Source organism: Ostrinia furnacalis, unplaced genomic scaffold (assembly GCF_004193835.3).
Source record: "Ostrinia furnacalis isolate ACB-3 unplaced genomic scaffold, ASM419383v2 OfSCF7311, whole genome shotgun sequence".
Taxonomy (NCBI): Eukaryota; Metazoa; Arthropoda; class Insecta; order Lepidoptera; family Crambidae; genus Ostrinia; species Ostrinia furnacalis.
The window spans coordinates 447,069-459,445 of record NW_021137550.1 but is presented as its reverse complement, the minus strand read 5'-3'; the positions used below and the strand labels follow the sequence as shown (position 1 = coordinate 459,445).

General features: G+C 33.9%; 1 protein-coding gene across 1 annotated transcript in view; it reads right to left on the bottom strand.

Annotated features, from left to right (window-relative positions):
- Positions 1–888: 888 nt before the first annotated feature.
- The window catches only part of LOC114363834 (chaoptin), a 30,473-nt gene continuing 18,984 nt past the window's right edge, over positions 889–12,377 (bottom strand). The window contains exons 2-5 of the mRNA XM_028319676.1: positions 6,353–6,565; positions 3,155–6,277; positions 2,788–3,080; positions 889–2,341 (exon numbers count right to left, since the gene is read on the bottom strand). Of these exons, the coding sequence (XP_028175477.1) occupies positions 1,769–2,341; positions 2,788–3,080; positions 3,155–6,277; positions 6,353–6,503 (4,140 nt within the window). The 5' untranslated portion in view covers positions 6,504–6,565 and the 3' untranslated portion in view covers positions 889–1,768. The remainder of the gene's footprint in view (positions 2,342–2,787; positions 3,081–3,154; positions 6,278–6,352; positions 6,566–12,377) is intronic.

The window sequence follows — 12,377 nt, the reverse complement described above, 5'->3', positions numbered from 1 at the left end:
AGGGCCACGCCGAGCTCATAAACTGTTAGCTTTGTACTAGTGATTTACATCGCCCTTTGAGACGAAAGAGAATTTATCGAGATAGCGCACAAAGGTTCATTTTATTTATTTATAGTGAGTCTTCGGACCGCTTCAGTTTTGCAAAGCAAATCGCCGAAACCAAATGAATTTGAAATCTTTTGTCTAAAACTTTGAAAATACATTTTAGTACCTATTATCGTAGAAAAATGTGAATGATATTCCTTTATTATTGTAAAGGTTTCTGTACGGCTAGCACGAAAAACTTTCGAGTTTGAATCGTTTGCGTATTCGAATCCCCACCAAAAGATTTAGTACGAAAACTACAACTGCGCCCTTGTGAACGTGTCGTAAAGTGAACCTAGTATGAGAAATGGTCGCACGAAACTTATTTTGAGAATCAAAATTGTCACATTAGCGTTTAATTCGAAGGTTGAGTATAGAGTTTTGTCGAATACGCAAACGATTCGAAGACGAAAGTTTTTCATGCTAAAGGTATGCATGAGATTGTTTAGTTTCCAACTAAGCGGAGATTGTACAGTCGGCCTCGGCAACATATTAGAGTAATATCTATTTTGTAATATCTTAGCACCTATTAGGTTCTACTCTAAGGTGCCACAGTGTTTAGTGTGCGTACATCCTTTTTTTGTTATGGAAATAGGTACAATCAAAATATTATAAGTAATGCTGAAGTTATTATAAAGTTCTTATAATAGAAAACCGTAAACAAAGTTGTTTTAATCAAATTACAGAGCAAAAAAAGATCTGTTTATTTTAAAACTTTTATTACCAATACTACAGTCTTTATGCTAATAAACGGATTGCAATGAATTTAAAACAGACTTCAACGTAAGTTGGTACTTTTCATTAATCTAGACGAGTTTGATATTTCGTTCACAATTTATCCTATCACTATAAATAGTTACACAATATCCCTTTTTTCAGAGTATAAATATTGGTTTGGCATGTTTATTTAAAAAATTCAAATACCTAATATTTTTACAGTAACATCTACAAGAGTCATTACGATTAGTTTTTATTATACAACGTAGTTATGTATATTCTAAAAATTTACAGTTATGTATAATAATAATCACAATTAATATTTATTTTATATAAAAAAATTACAACGTTATACGTTCAACAAATAGTGAAACAAGTTACATCACAGTTCCAATAATAATAATTAAATCAAAATTACGTAATTTTATCTTTACGTTACTTTCAAGATGATTACAATTTAAGCTTCGTACCTGTTTCCATTCATCATCCATTTAAGTTAGTAAATATAATAAATTATAAGTTAACATACTTTATATAAAATATGAATAACATAAAAACACATTACGTTTATAGTTCCTAAGTATTTACATATGACACTAAAAATTTTGGGACAAAAGTTTACTTGATAACCTTAATGAATCGTGACACTGCAAAGTTACATAGCATAATAATTAACACTAAACTGCAAAAGTATTTGGTGACAAATAATAAAGTGTATCAACTTGTTACCCAAAATGGCGTGAATGATACAAAAGTTTTTCGATTATCACACATTTCGTTATTGATAGCTGGTAGTTATAATAATTCATTCCTGTCTGTCAAACTTGTGAAAGAAGTTTCAAAGACGATGGAGGTATAAAAGGTTCCCAACGTGAGTGGCATGCTATTCATGAGGGAATCAAATTGGAAAAAATCCGTTCCTTTTGGCAGCAACTTGTGTGGGTTAACACACGCATGCGATTATAACTCACTCGCGTTTCGCTAGCGATTTTGTTTTGTCTGTAATCGTATTTATGTCCATATCGGTGGTTTGAACATCTATGCTGGGCGTGTTGAAGTTATCGTATGAAATATATTGAGGTGCTTGTTGCACTTCGGCTTTTCCAACCACAGGACGTTTCTTTGTTTTGATGTATCCTAATGCTGAAACTAAAACCACAAACACTATGAAGCCGATACAGCAACCCACAACCAAACTGAGTCTTCTGGTCAGAATATCAGCGATACCCATGTACGTATTCGAGAAAGGACTATCCATTGGTGCACCAAATATTTCGATTGTGCTTACACTGGTACATTTACTTGTTAAGGAATCATTCATGTAAGATCGTAAATGGTTAAACGTTTGTTCGTCGCTGTATAAATTATTGGTGGCAATTTCTGGGAAAGGAGCTATTCTGGCGTCGGGCACAGAGGAGCCTGTAGACGTAGACATGCCGAAGTTTCCGATCGCTAGCACGCAGATTGTGTATCGGGAGCCGGGCGTCAAATGGTTAAGTCTTGTATACCTTGCTGTAGCGTTGAGAATTTTGCCTCGTATCTGAAACAAAAATGTATTAGAAATGGGTGTATGAAAGAGATTTTCAATTCATGATCAGTTTTATTAAAATCTTATAATCGTATATTTAATTATGTTATGTTATTATATCAAAAATTTTACTATAACATTCGTCACCGAAACTTTTGGGAGCATGAGCCATTGTTAAAAAGAAAGATTTAAACGGATTCACACTACAGCCGAATTCCACGGGAGAGAAACATAAATATTTTTTATGGTCCATTGAAGTGATGCACAGCCTTTGTATTCAAATGTTTTTGTTGTAATGGTGGCCGTGCGAGTTTTGTATTACAAGTTTACCCAAATATTATAAGAGTAATTTACGAGCAGGTGCAAAATTATTCTTTGGTTTCAGGGGACGAAATTAGGGGTACAACACACGACCGAAAAGAAATGAAGAATAATGGACTCGGTAATGTGATACTTACGATGCTCGGGTTTTGTTCACTGAAGTAAGCCACTTGATACCCGCTTAAGCCACTTTGGTTGCGACCCTGCCAAGATACGACGACGGAATATGTTTGAATATCTTGTATGGCGATCCGGTTTACAAGGGGTATGTCGCATAGTTTCTGCGGAGGTAAATGGATGAAACTGTATCCGTGAAGTTCCTCTGGATGCTCACAACGTAAATTGCTGCTACGTTTTAATACAATCTTGTAATGGTCCTGCATCCACTTCCAAACATTCTGCGACTCGCAGTTGCAAGTAAGGGGGTTGTCTGCAAACAAAACTATCATTAACTTCATTCCAAAAATTAAGGTTAACATGATCAAGTATTTGAACCGTACCTACCATCAAACGAAATCGTTTTTATTTGCGTCTCCAGAACCGCCAGCATTTTTATCTGAATTATTTCGAAGTAATTGTGACTCAGATCAATAAATGTAATCTTGTTCAAACTCTGAAAAGCATCCGAGGATATGGCCGACAGCCAGTTGCCTTTCAAATTCAACTCAGTGAGACTTAGTAGGCCTTTGAATATATCTTTGTTTATTCTTGTTATGTGATTGAAAGAGACATCTAACTTTTGCAAACTTTGCAAATCCGATGTAAATTCTTCGAGTTCTCTGATGATATTCTGTGATATATTCAGCAAACGTGTGGAATATAATCCTTGGAGTCGTTCTCTGGGAATGTTTTCCATTTGGTTTTGGCTTAAATCCAGTACATGTAAATTGTGTAGTTTCGAAAATGCTCCAGGCGACAGTCGGACTATAGAATTTCTTTGTAGAATGAGTCGTTTCAGTGATGGGAAATGTTCGAAGTCCTTACTTGTTATTATCGTTAAATTCGTACCAGTTACAACTAATTCCTCTAGTTGCGGAAATTGCTTTGAAGGATATGTTTGCAATAACTGTGTTAAAGTATTATGAGACATGTTCAGCATTGTAAGTGTAGGTAGTACAGCTTCTGATAAACCGTTGCTAGGTATATTTTTGAAGAGATTGTGTGACAAGTCAATTTCCTTCATGCCTATAGAATGTTGGAAGAAATTCGGTGGAAGAACTGTTAACATGTTTCTGCTTAAATTCAAGCTCACCAAGTTTTTTAAGGCCGGCGAATTGAAACCATTTAGCACTGAGATATGGTTATCACATAAATTCAATGTTCTTAAATTCTGTAAACCTATGAATTTAAAGAAATCAATACTCTGCAACTGATTGTGACATAAATCAAGTATTTCTAATGAGGTGATGTTGAACAGGGCCACATGAGGAAATTCTGTAAAATTATTTCCTTTTAGATTGAGCTCCTGTAATATTGTTGTGTATGCAAAAACGTCTTTATGCAAGTCCCTCAAACTATTAAACGCTAAGTTAATGCGTAATAAGTTTTGATTTTTTATGAAAGTTGCTGGAGGCAAGTGGGATATGTTGGATACTTCTAACGAAAGGGCCTGTAACGAAGGCAGATGAGAAAACGTTCTATTTTCCAGCACTGTAAAGTTATTTCTGGACAATGTTAATGATTTTAAACCCGATATCTGTACCTGAATAACGTCTTCCCAAGTTAGAAAGTTATTGTTCATTTCTAAGTCACTCAGATTGGGCAAACTTTTGAGAGAGTCGGCTTCGATGATTGATACAGAATTTTTATTGAGTCGAAGTTGCCTAATTGGAAGTGATGAAATATCAAAATCAAGTACTATGATTTCATTTTGTGATAGGTCTAAAACTTTTAGCTTGATTAAAAATGTGAAAGTATCTTTTGCAATGTGGTTTATATTGTTGCATTGTAAATACAGTTCTTCCAACGTTACAAGCTTGTAAAATGTCTCATTACTTAGTTTTGTAAGCTTATTATTACTTACATCTAAGTATTTTATTCTTTTTAAGTGCATAAATGTCCTATTTTCTATATGTACAATACTATTATTTTTTAAATACAGCCTTTGAATATTTAACAAATCATTGAATAAGTTAAAAGTTAACACTTTAATATTATTTTGGCTGAGCCACATTATTTGCACGTTCATTTGCCCTCTTAGAGAGCTATTTTTGAGTAAAGACAAGTAATTTGAACTCAACTGTATGGAAACTAACGAGGAGTTTCTGTTTGGGAAAACATCTCCAATTGTGGATAAGCGGTTACCCTGCAAATTAATGTGCTGAAGACTCTTTAGAGTAATAAATGCATGAGAGTCTATGTTTTGAATAACATTATTCTGTAAATGTAATTCTAAAAGCCCTGGCAGCGGGCTAAACACATTTCGCTTTATATGACTCAACTTGTTGTTTTGCAAACGTAGTTCTCTCAACTCACTTAGTTTATCAAATATTAATTCATCTAATTCGTTAATTTCATTATTATCTAAACTTAAAGTAACTAGTTTATAATTGGAGTGAAAAATATTACGAGGAAGTTTTCTCAAAAAATTTGTTCCCATGTGCAGTTGAGTCAAATTTTGTAAAGAAGAAAAGCAATTGGGATGCAACCTTTGGATTGCATTATGTTCTAAATTTAGAACCGTTAATCCGACAGCATTTTTAAAAGCATCATCCGGGATTTCAAGGATGTTGTTTTCAGACAAAAATATCTCGGAAAGATGCAATAAGTTTGAAAATACACCTTTTATATTGTGTAAATGGTTATGACTTAAGTCTATTGTGCGAATTTTATAATTTTTTTGAAATATATTTTTGTCGATGTTTGTAATTTTATTTCGACTCAAGTCTATAGTTTCTAAATCACCTAATGGGTGAAAAGCTTCCTCTTCTATTTTCTGTATGCGATTACTAAAAAAAGTTAAAACTTTAATTTTTGGTATGCATTTGAACCAGTTGTTTTTAATTTCTACAAAATAATTTGAACTTAAATCTAAAGAAACTAAATTAGATATTGTGATGTTGCCACTATCTGGTATTGAATTTATTTTATTCCACGCTAACCGTAGACTATTTAGCTTGTTAAGCTTTCCGAGAGCTTGTAAGGGAAAAATATTCAGAAAATTTTCAGTTACATCTAGCTCCGTCAAAGACTCTTCTAGACTGTGAAATGCATTTTCTGAAATATTAAAAACTTTATTCCCTTTTAAATTGAGTTTCTTGAGTTTCAGATTTCTGAATGTGTTTGCTTGAATGTCTTTGATGTCGTTGAGCTGTAAATCAAGTGCTTCAATGCTGTACAGTTCAAATAATGATTCATGAGGAATCTTGTTTAATTTACTAGAAATTATGCTCAAAGATCCCAAAGAGTCGCGAATCGATGTAAAGGCGTTTGAGTTGATTTTGTTTATGTTTGATTGCGAGATTTGTAGATTTATTATCCTTATGTTTGGTGGAAATAGGTCTGGTTTCAGTTCTGTAATTGAGCTCTCAAGGTCGTATATAGACAAAGATTGTATTGATCCTTTTATTTTGGATAGGACATTCTTGACGACTCCCGGAGTAGCGCTGGGACATTCCAGAAATAGGCCTGAAATAGATCGTAGGGTAACTAATGTGCCAAAGTTTCCTAATACACTGTAATGTAATTAAAGTTAGTACGTACCTTCCTTGATATTATAACAAGGACAGATTGGGTTCTCGGCTAATGTGGGGCACGAGGGCTGCCCTTCTCCTTGCAGTATCGGGATGTGGATGGCAATTATTAGCACGTATAGTCCGCATTTTCCTCCTTTGAATCGAGTTAAAATACCCATATTGCTTTGACATCATTTCAATGACATTTTGCATTCGCCTCCAAACCGCGGATGTCGGGCCTCTGTAACAAAGAGATTCCTCATTACCCATTCATTCAAACCCATTATTCGTCGCCCTATACAAAAATGTCTGTCGTTTTTTCGATTATTTACTTTTCCCCGCGATTTGAAAATAAGTTTCCTGGAAGAGATCGCTTCCTAGAGATATGACCGATATTGAGCCGTTTCGGTTTAGTTTCCATATGTATGCTATTCTGATAGAGTAAATTAATCGCGATCGATCCTCGCAAACTTTGACGTTTATAATAATAGCATAGAAACTATTAACTATAACAGTGTTATTTAATAGTTCAATGTACCTAATATTTGATATTGCTCCACCAATATTAGAGGGCTCTGTTACATAACCGTTGTTAACAAACTGGATGGTCCCATTGTTTAAGCTATAAGAGCTAAAGTCGTATTGTTCCCGGTTTTTCTAAACAAGAAATCAAAACCATTGTGAACCGCAACATCATAAGCGTTTAATCTTTGGCGCCTTTCCTGGCAATTAAACTCGATCCGTCGCTGCTGTAACAAACATCTATCTTTCTTTGAACATTTCTGCGTAACGTATAATAAAACGAGAAGCCGTCGTTAATATTTAATCTCGACAATTACACAAAGGAAATATGGCGTCGGTTCCCGATTCAACCAGAAGAGGATTAATTAATAGCCATTTATATCCTGGGACCAACTTTCACGAGCACCTACTTATTCTATTTAATTACGTGTTTAAATTACGATGTTTCAGTTTAATTACAGTGGAATAATTCTAGCTTTACGTAGGTACATAGTCTACATAGGTATAGTCCGCGCCAAATGCAATAGAAAGAGACGAGGTTCTAATAAATAAAGCTGACTAACATTGACACCGAGATGTATTTTATCTTAGATTGCCAAGAAAAGTATCTTAGTAGTAATATTTGTACACCTCTGATTATGACGTAAACGTTTTGATGGGTTATTTTGTAGTTGTATAAGCTAATTAAATTTTTCGGAATTAAATTGCCTGTTTATTAAGGAGTCCTTAATCATAAAACTGAAGTTAAACAGTTTTATGACACCGTTTTAACTAAAAATGACAGCGTTATAGATACAGCAAAAGGCAAAGCATTATTTAAATTGTGAAGAACTGTTTTAATAATTTTATGAATAAATACGAGTAAGGGGGGCTAGGTCTGAAAATCAGGGAAAAATATTATATTAGAATTTCAGGAACTGAATTACTTCAGTTGTATTGTAACATATTCTTACGAATAAACGCATTAAGCAAAAATGTACCTAACTACCTAAAAAATCGGGTTTTCCTAAAATATTTATTGAGGACAAAGAGCGAGTTTTAAAGTAATTGAAAATAATAAACTACAAAATTACCTCCGAAGAAGTTTCAAAGCCAGCGACCGACCGCAAGTTTCCGAAAGAAAATATCTCATGGTAACCACCAACATTTTTACTACACTCGTTTGTTGCGGTTCTTTGCAACTTAATAATCGATTTTTAACGATGTTATGTACACAACTCGGTAAAATGATGAGGCCTTTCGTCGACGAAATCTTTTTGAACACTAACCTTTTTCGTTTTATATTGCAAATTGCCTGTCGTATTTTTCCTTGGGTACTGTGTCTTGGGGCCATGGTAGTTACTTGGTTAGTAGCTACTTTTAGCATTAAGAATATTCAACTGCATCGATGCAGCATTAAGTTCCACCACTGCAAATGCTAAATCACACTTTGTTTTAGCAAATTCAATAGGTTTTTGCCTTTAAAAACTGTATGGAAATCAAGAGTTTTAAGAACGATTGATTTACAATAGGTATACGAATAAAACAAGAATGTTTGTAGCTTCAAAAATACTCTGCTAAAAGCAGTTGACCAATATTATAAACCGCTCGTCTCCACATCCCTTAAAAATGTCGTAGATCACTGCTACGACGTAACAAATCTGTTGTCGTGACTCTGAATTAATATAACAATAATTCAGCAAAAGTAGAAGTTGCTATAGCGCCATTCATCATGCGATTATTCCGAAATCACAATATAATTACGCTAATGTCCTGAGCAGCGGGCATTCATCATTGTTAATGCCTCTAATTAAATTTTATTGGCTCTGTATTTTCTGGTCTATGTTAGTATAATCAATTTTTAATAAGGCTTCAACAATGCTTTGCTATGACAACTTCAAAACGACCGAAGGCAAAAAGAAATAATTGTTCCTGGTATTCGCCGAACAATCAAAATAAAATTTGTTTGCGTTTTGTTCTCATAAATTTCCAGATTGAGAGGGCTTAAGGTGGCTGCTTACTGGGCCATTCTTAAATTTGTGCCAATTTTTTTTTTTAAATTAAAGATTTTTTTTTTAAACTTTTTGCGATGTGTATCGAAAGTATAAACCAAAAGCATACTTTTGATGTATATGGACAACCTTAAAGCCCTCGGAAAGGAAACAAAATAGCCTACGTAAACACGGCTGTGACACTGCATGACACGGATGTGACAGTTTTACATTTTTACTGAAAATAATAATATTTGTGTTGTTAAATTTATATCATAATAGTTTAAATTGATTAACAATAAAATACACTAAATTCGTTTCATCAACAAAGGTGTTATTTGGTAATAATATGTACTTTTTTCTGAACATCCAAAAATTTAATTAAAATTGAGATCAAAAATACCGTCAGGTAGTTAATAATCTACTAGATAATAAAAAAATAGTCTTTTTATTATTGGCACTATCTGATCATGCTTCCGATATGCTACCTACATGGTTTCGATATGATAATATGCTTAACAAATTAGTAAATCTTAAACACAGTAGGTACCTAATTGAGTATCAAATGAGATTTCTGTAGGATTCACATAACAGTTGGTTTTGACAACTTAAACATGTTTCATAGTCACCGTACCACTAAAAATATGGTTAATAGCAATTCCTTTTAAAACAACTCCGACCACCTCTGCAGGGCCTTTACCGGGAGCTGTCTCAGTAAAATTTGATATTACTGCAGAAATGAGAAAGTGCAATAATTTTTCCTTCGTGGCATCTAGAAAATCATACTAGCGAAAAATAAGTACACTTACTAAAAGGCTACTCCTAAAAATTGCACAATACACAAAATAATTTAGCAGAACAACAAAAACTATTAAAATAATAAAAATAGAATGTCACAACCACGCGTTGTAATGTCACGACAATGTACTTAAATAGTTTGCGGTAGTGACACATTTTTCATACCATGGCCGTGACAATTTGGAACGTGTCCGATATATCCAAAAAACTATCTGTGAATTAGCAGGTCTTGTGCAATTATCTGAAACTATACTGCATGAGGTACATAATTATGTTTTATACAATAGCGTGACATTGATACCTACCTTTAATAACCGTACACGGGATGGACGTGTTATGGTTGTCCCTTTTTTCAAATAAATAGGAAATAATTTTTTGCGGCTCACTCACTACGTTCAGCCATTTGCAAATCTAATAAGATGACAATGTTACTGTTCTAAAAAAACTTAGCAAGGGATGTCAATATCAAAGATAGTTTTTTACTGAGTTACGCATATTTAAAGTGGCGCACGTGGTTGTGACACAAAAACTGCTCACACAATGTTTGGTGGTCAAAATAAAAAATGGTAATTATTATTGATATAAATTTTTAACAGTCTTATATAACATGTATTAATCTTGCATAATTACTGTAATATTTATCAAAATAACATAACATCTCTTCAGAAAAAAAATATTGTATGTCCAAATCCGGGAATCTCACACTACACGGTCCGTGACATTTTGGACTTGTAACTTTTTTTAAATATTCTTCTAATATTTTTATGATAAAAATGATATTGGGCCTAGTTAATAGAGGTATTTTACTAAGTAAATTAATATACAGTGCACTGATTTTCTTTAAAAACATATGCTATTCTTACATCTCACACAAAAATGCGTAAGAATAAGAATGGCCCTACTAAACATTTTCTGTGAGGACAAAATATCGTTTACAGGAAACAATAAATTCAAATGAATTCGTGGAAATTAATTCAAATATTTTAATTGACGTTTTCATTGCGGAGCTTTTACAACTGCTGAATGAATTTAATGTTATTATGTTATATTTTCACTATTTATTTTTACTATTGGGGAGTTTTAGTGGGCTTTATACAATTAAGGGATCGCAAACGCCGCGGATTTCTAAATGCTCTTTGAGGAAAGTGAGATTAAGACAGCCGATTATAAAACAGTAGCTTTATACGAGCACATGAAGCACAATATCTTGTCATAGTAAATATAATAAAAGCGTCTATGCCAACCAAAATAAGATAAAACTATTCTAGACGAGGTAATAACACGGATTGAAAAATGGGAGGTATCACACTGAAAAGCAAGCGTGACTCAGAAAGGTTTGTGCTAAGCACCCAATATGTCTGTTTTAGGAGAATGGATAACTTACAGTTCATTGCACCTGGAGGCAATTTTTCAGGAGAACGAAACTCTCACATAAATAAAAAATAAACAAGTTGGTACGTAGTAAAAATATAAACAACTTATTTTTGGTTGAAATGGTTTTTATACATATTTAGTGCTTTAACAGCCCAAAATTGCCACTTTTTTTTCTTGTTTTAATGCAGTCTACACACTAAACCCCCCAACATGAGTCGAACTGTGACATGTTGTCAAAAGACATAGGCTGGGTTGCACCATCTTAGTTGGACTTTAACAAACGTCAAAAGTCTGTCTAACTCCATACAAAATACGCCGGTTATCGTTATAGTTACGGTCAAATTTAGGTGGTGCAACTCAACTTTAGTCGTCGACACGTTAAAATAAAGCCACCGACATCAAGCCCGCAGAACCAAGCCTCTGGGCTTTCAGCGGGTTTTGTGTGTAGAGTCCTTTACCTAATTTGCTAGCACATTGTGGATTTATTATTTCAGAAACAGTACCCATACAAGTATTTCACTGAGCATACAAACAAAAGAAAGTCTGCTCAGAAATGAAATAATATCGTAACAGCTAAAAAGAAATCCTCCGTGCGACATGCCCAGAATGTCTCATCAGAGGAAAGTTAAAGGTTTTGTCTTTGCAGTTCTTACACTAGGATTAGGGTTGGCTCTAGATTGGCGGTCTAGAGCTTTGACAACCACTGTAATAGGTATTACTAAGCAAATCCAGTCTATTCGGAGATTGGAAAAGTTTTAGGCAAGTCTGTAGTGCTGTTTGGGTACATGTGAGACGAATTGTGAGGCTATTGAACCTTTAATTCAATTATTTATGGTAGAAATAGGTATGTCTATAGACAGCAATAACAAAATAGGATGAGTGATGAAACGATAAGACGAGAAAGATGTCAATTTAATTTACATCAACACACTTTAAATTATTTTGTTTAGTTATTAATAGGCTTTAAGTTTCTGTTTTTAGTATTTCGATCTAACGAAAATATTTATGTCGATGTCTTAATAATAAAAATGTGATACGACAGGAGTCTACACAACATACGAGATGACAAATAAAGATGATAACAATTACAGAGAGCAATATAAAGCCTTTATAATCACTCAATCGCTTTTTGCATAAGGTTTAATTTCGACCAAAGTTTCTCCACCCCAATTGTGTATAGGTTAGTCACCAGTCTCCACCAACCGTCTAGTCTTAGCCAATGAATGAATTATCCAGTGTTTGCTTTATGTTCCCCAATCGGCTCGTAGAATATTAGCTCAAACTAATCGCGTTTAAGTGGTAACTGCTTTGTCTGCTCGATTGAAGTTGCGATTGGAGTGGTTATCGATAATGCATCGGATAATGCAATGATTCGCGAAAAAGGTTTGT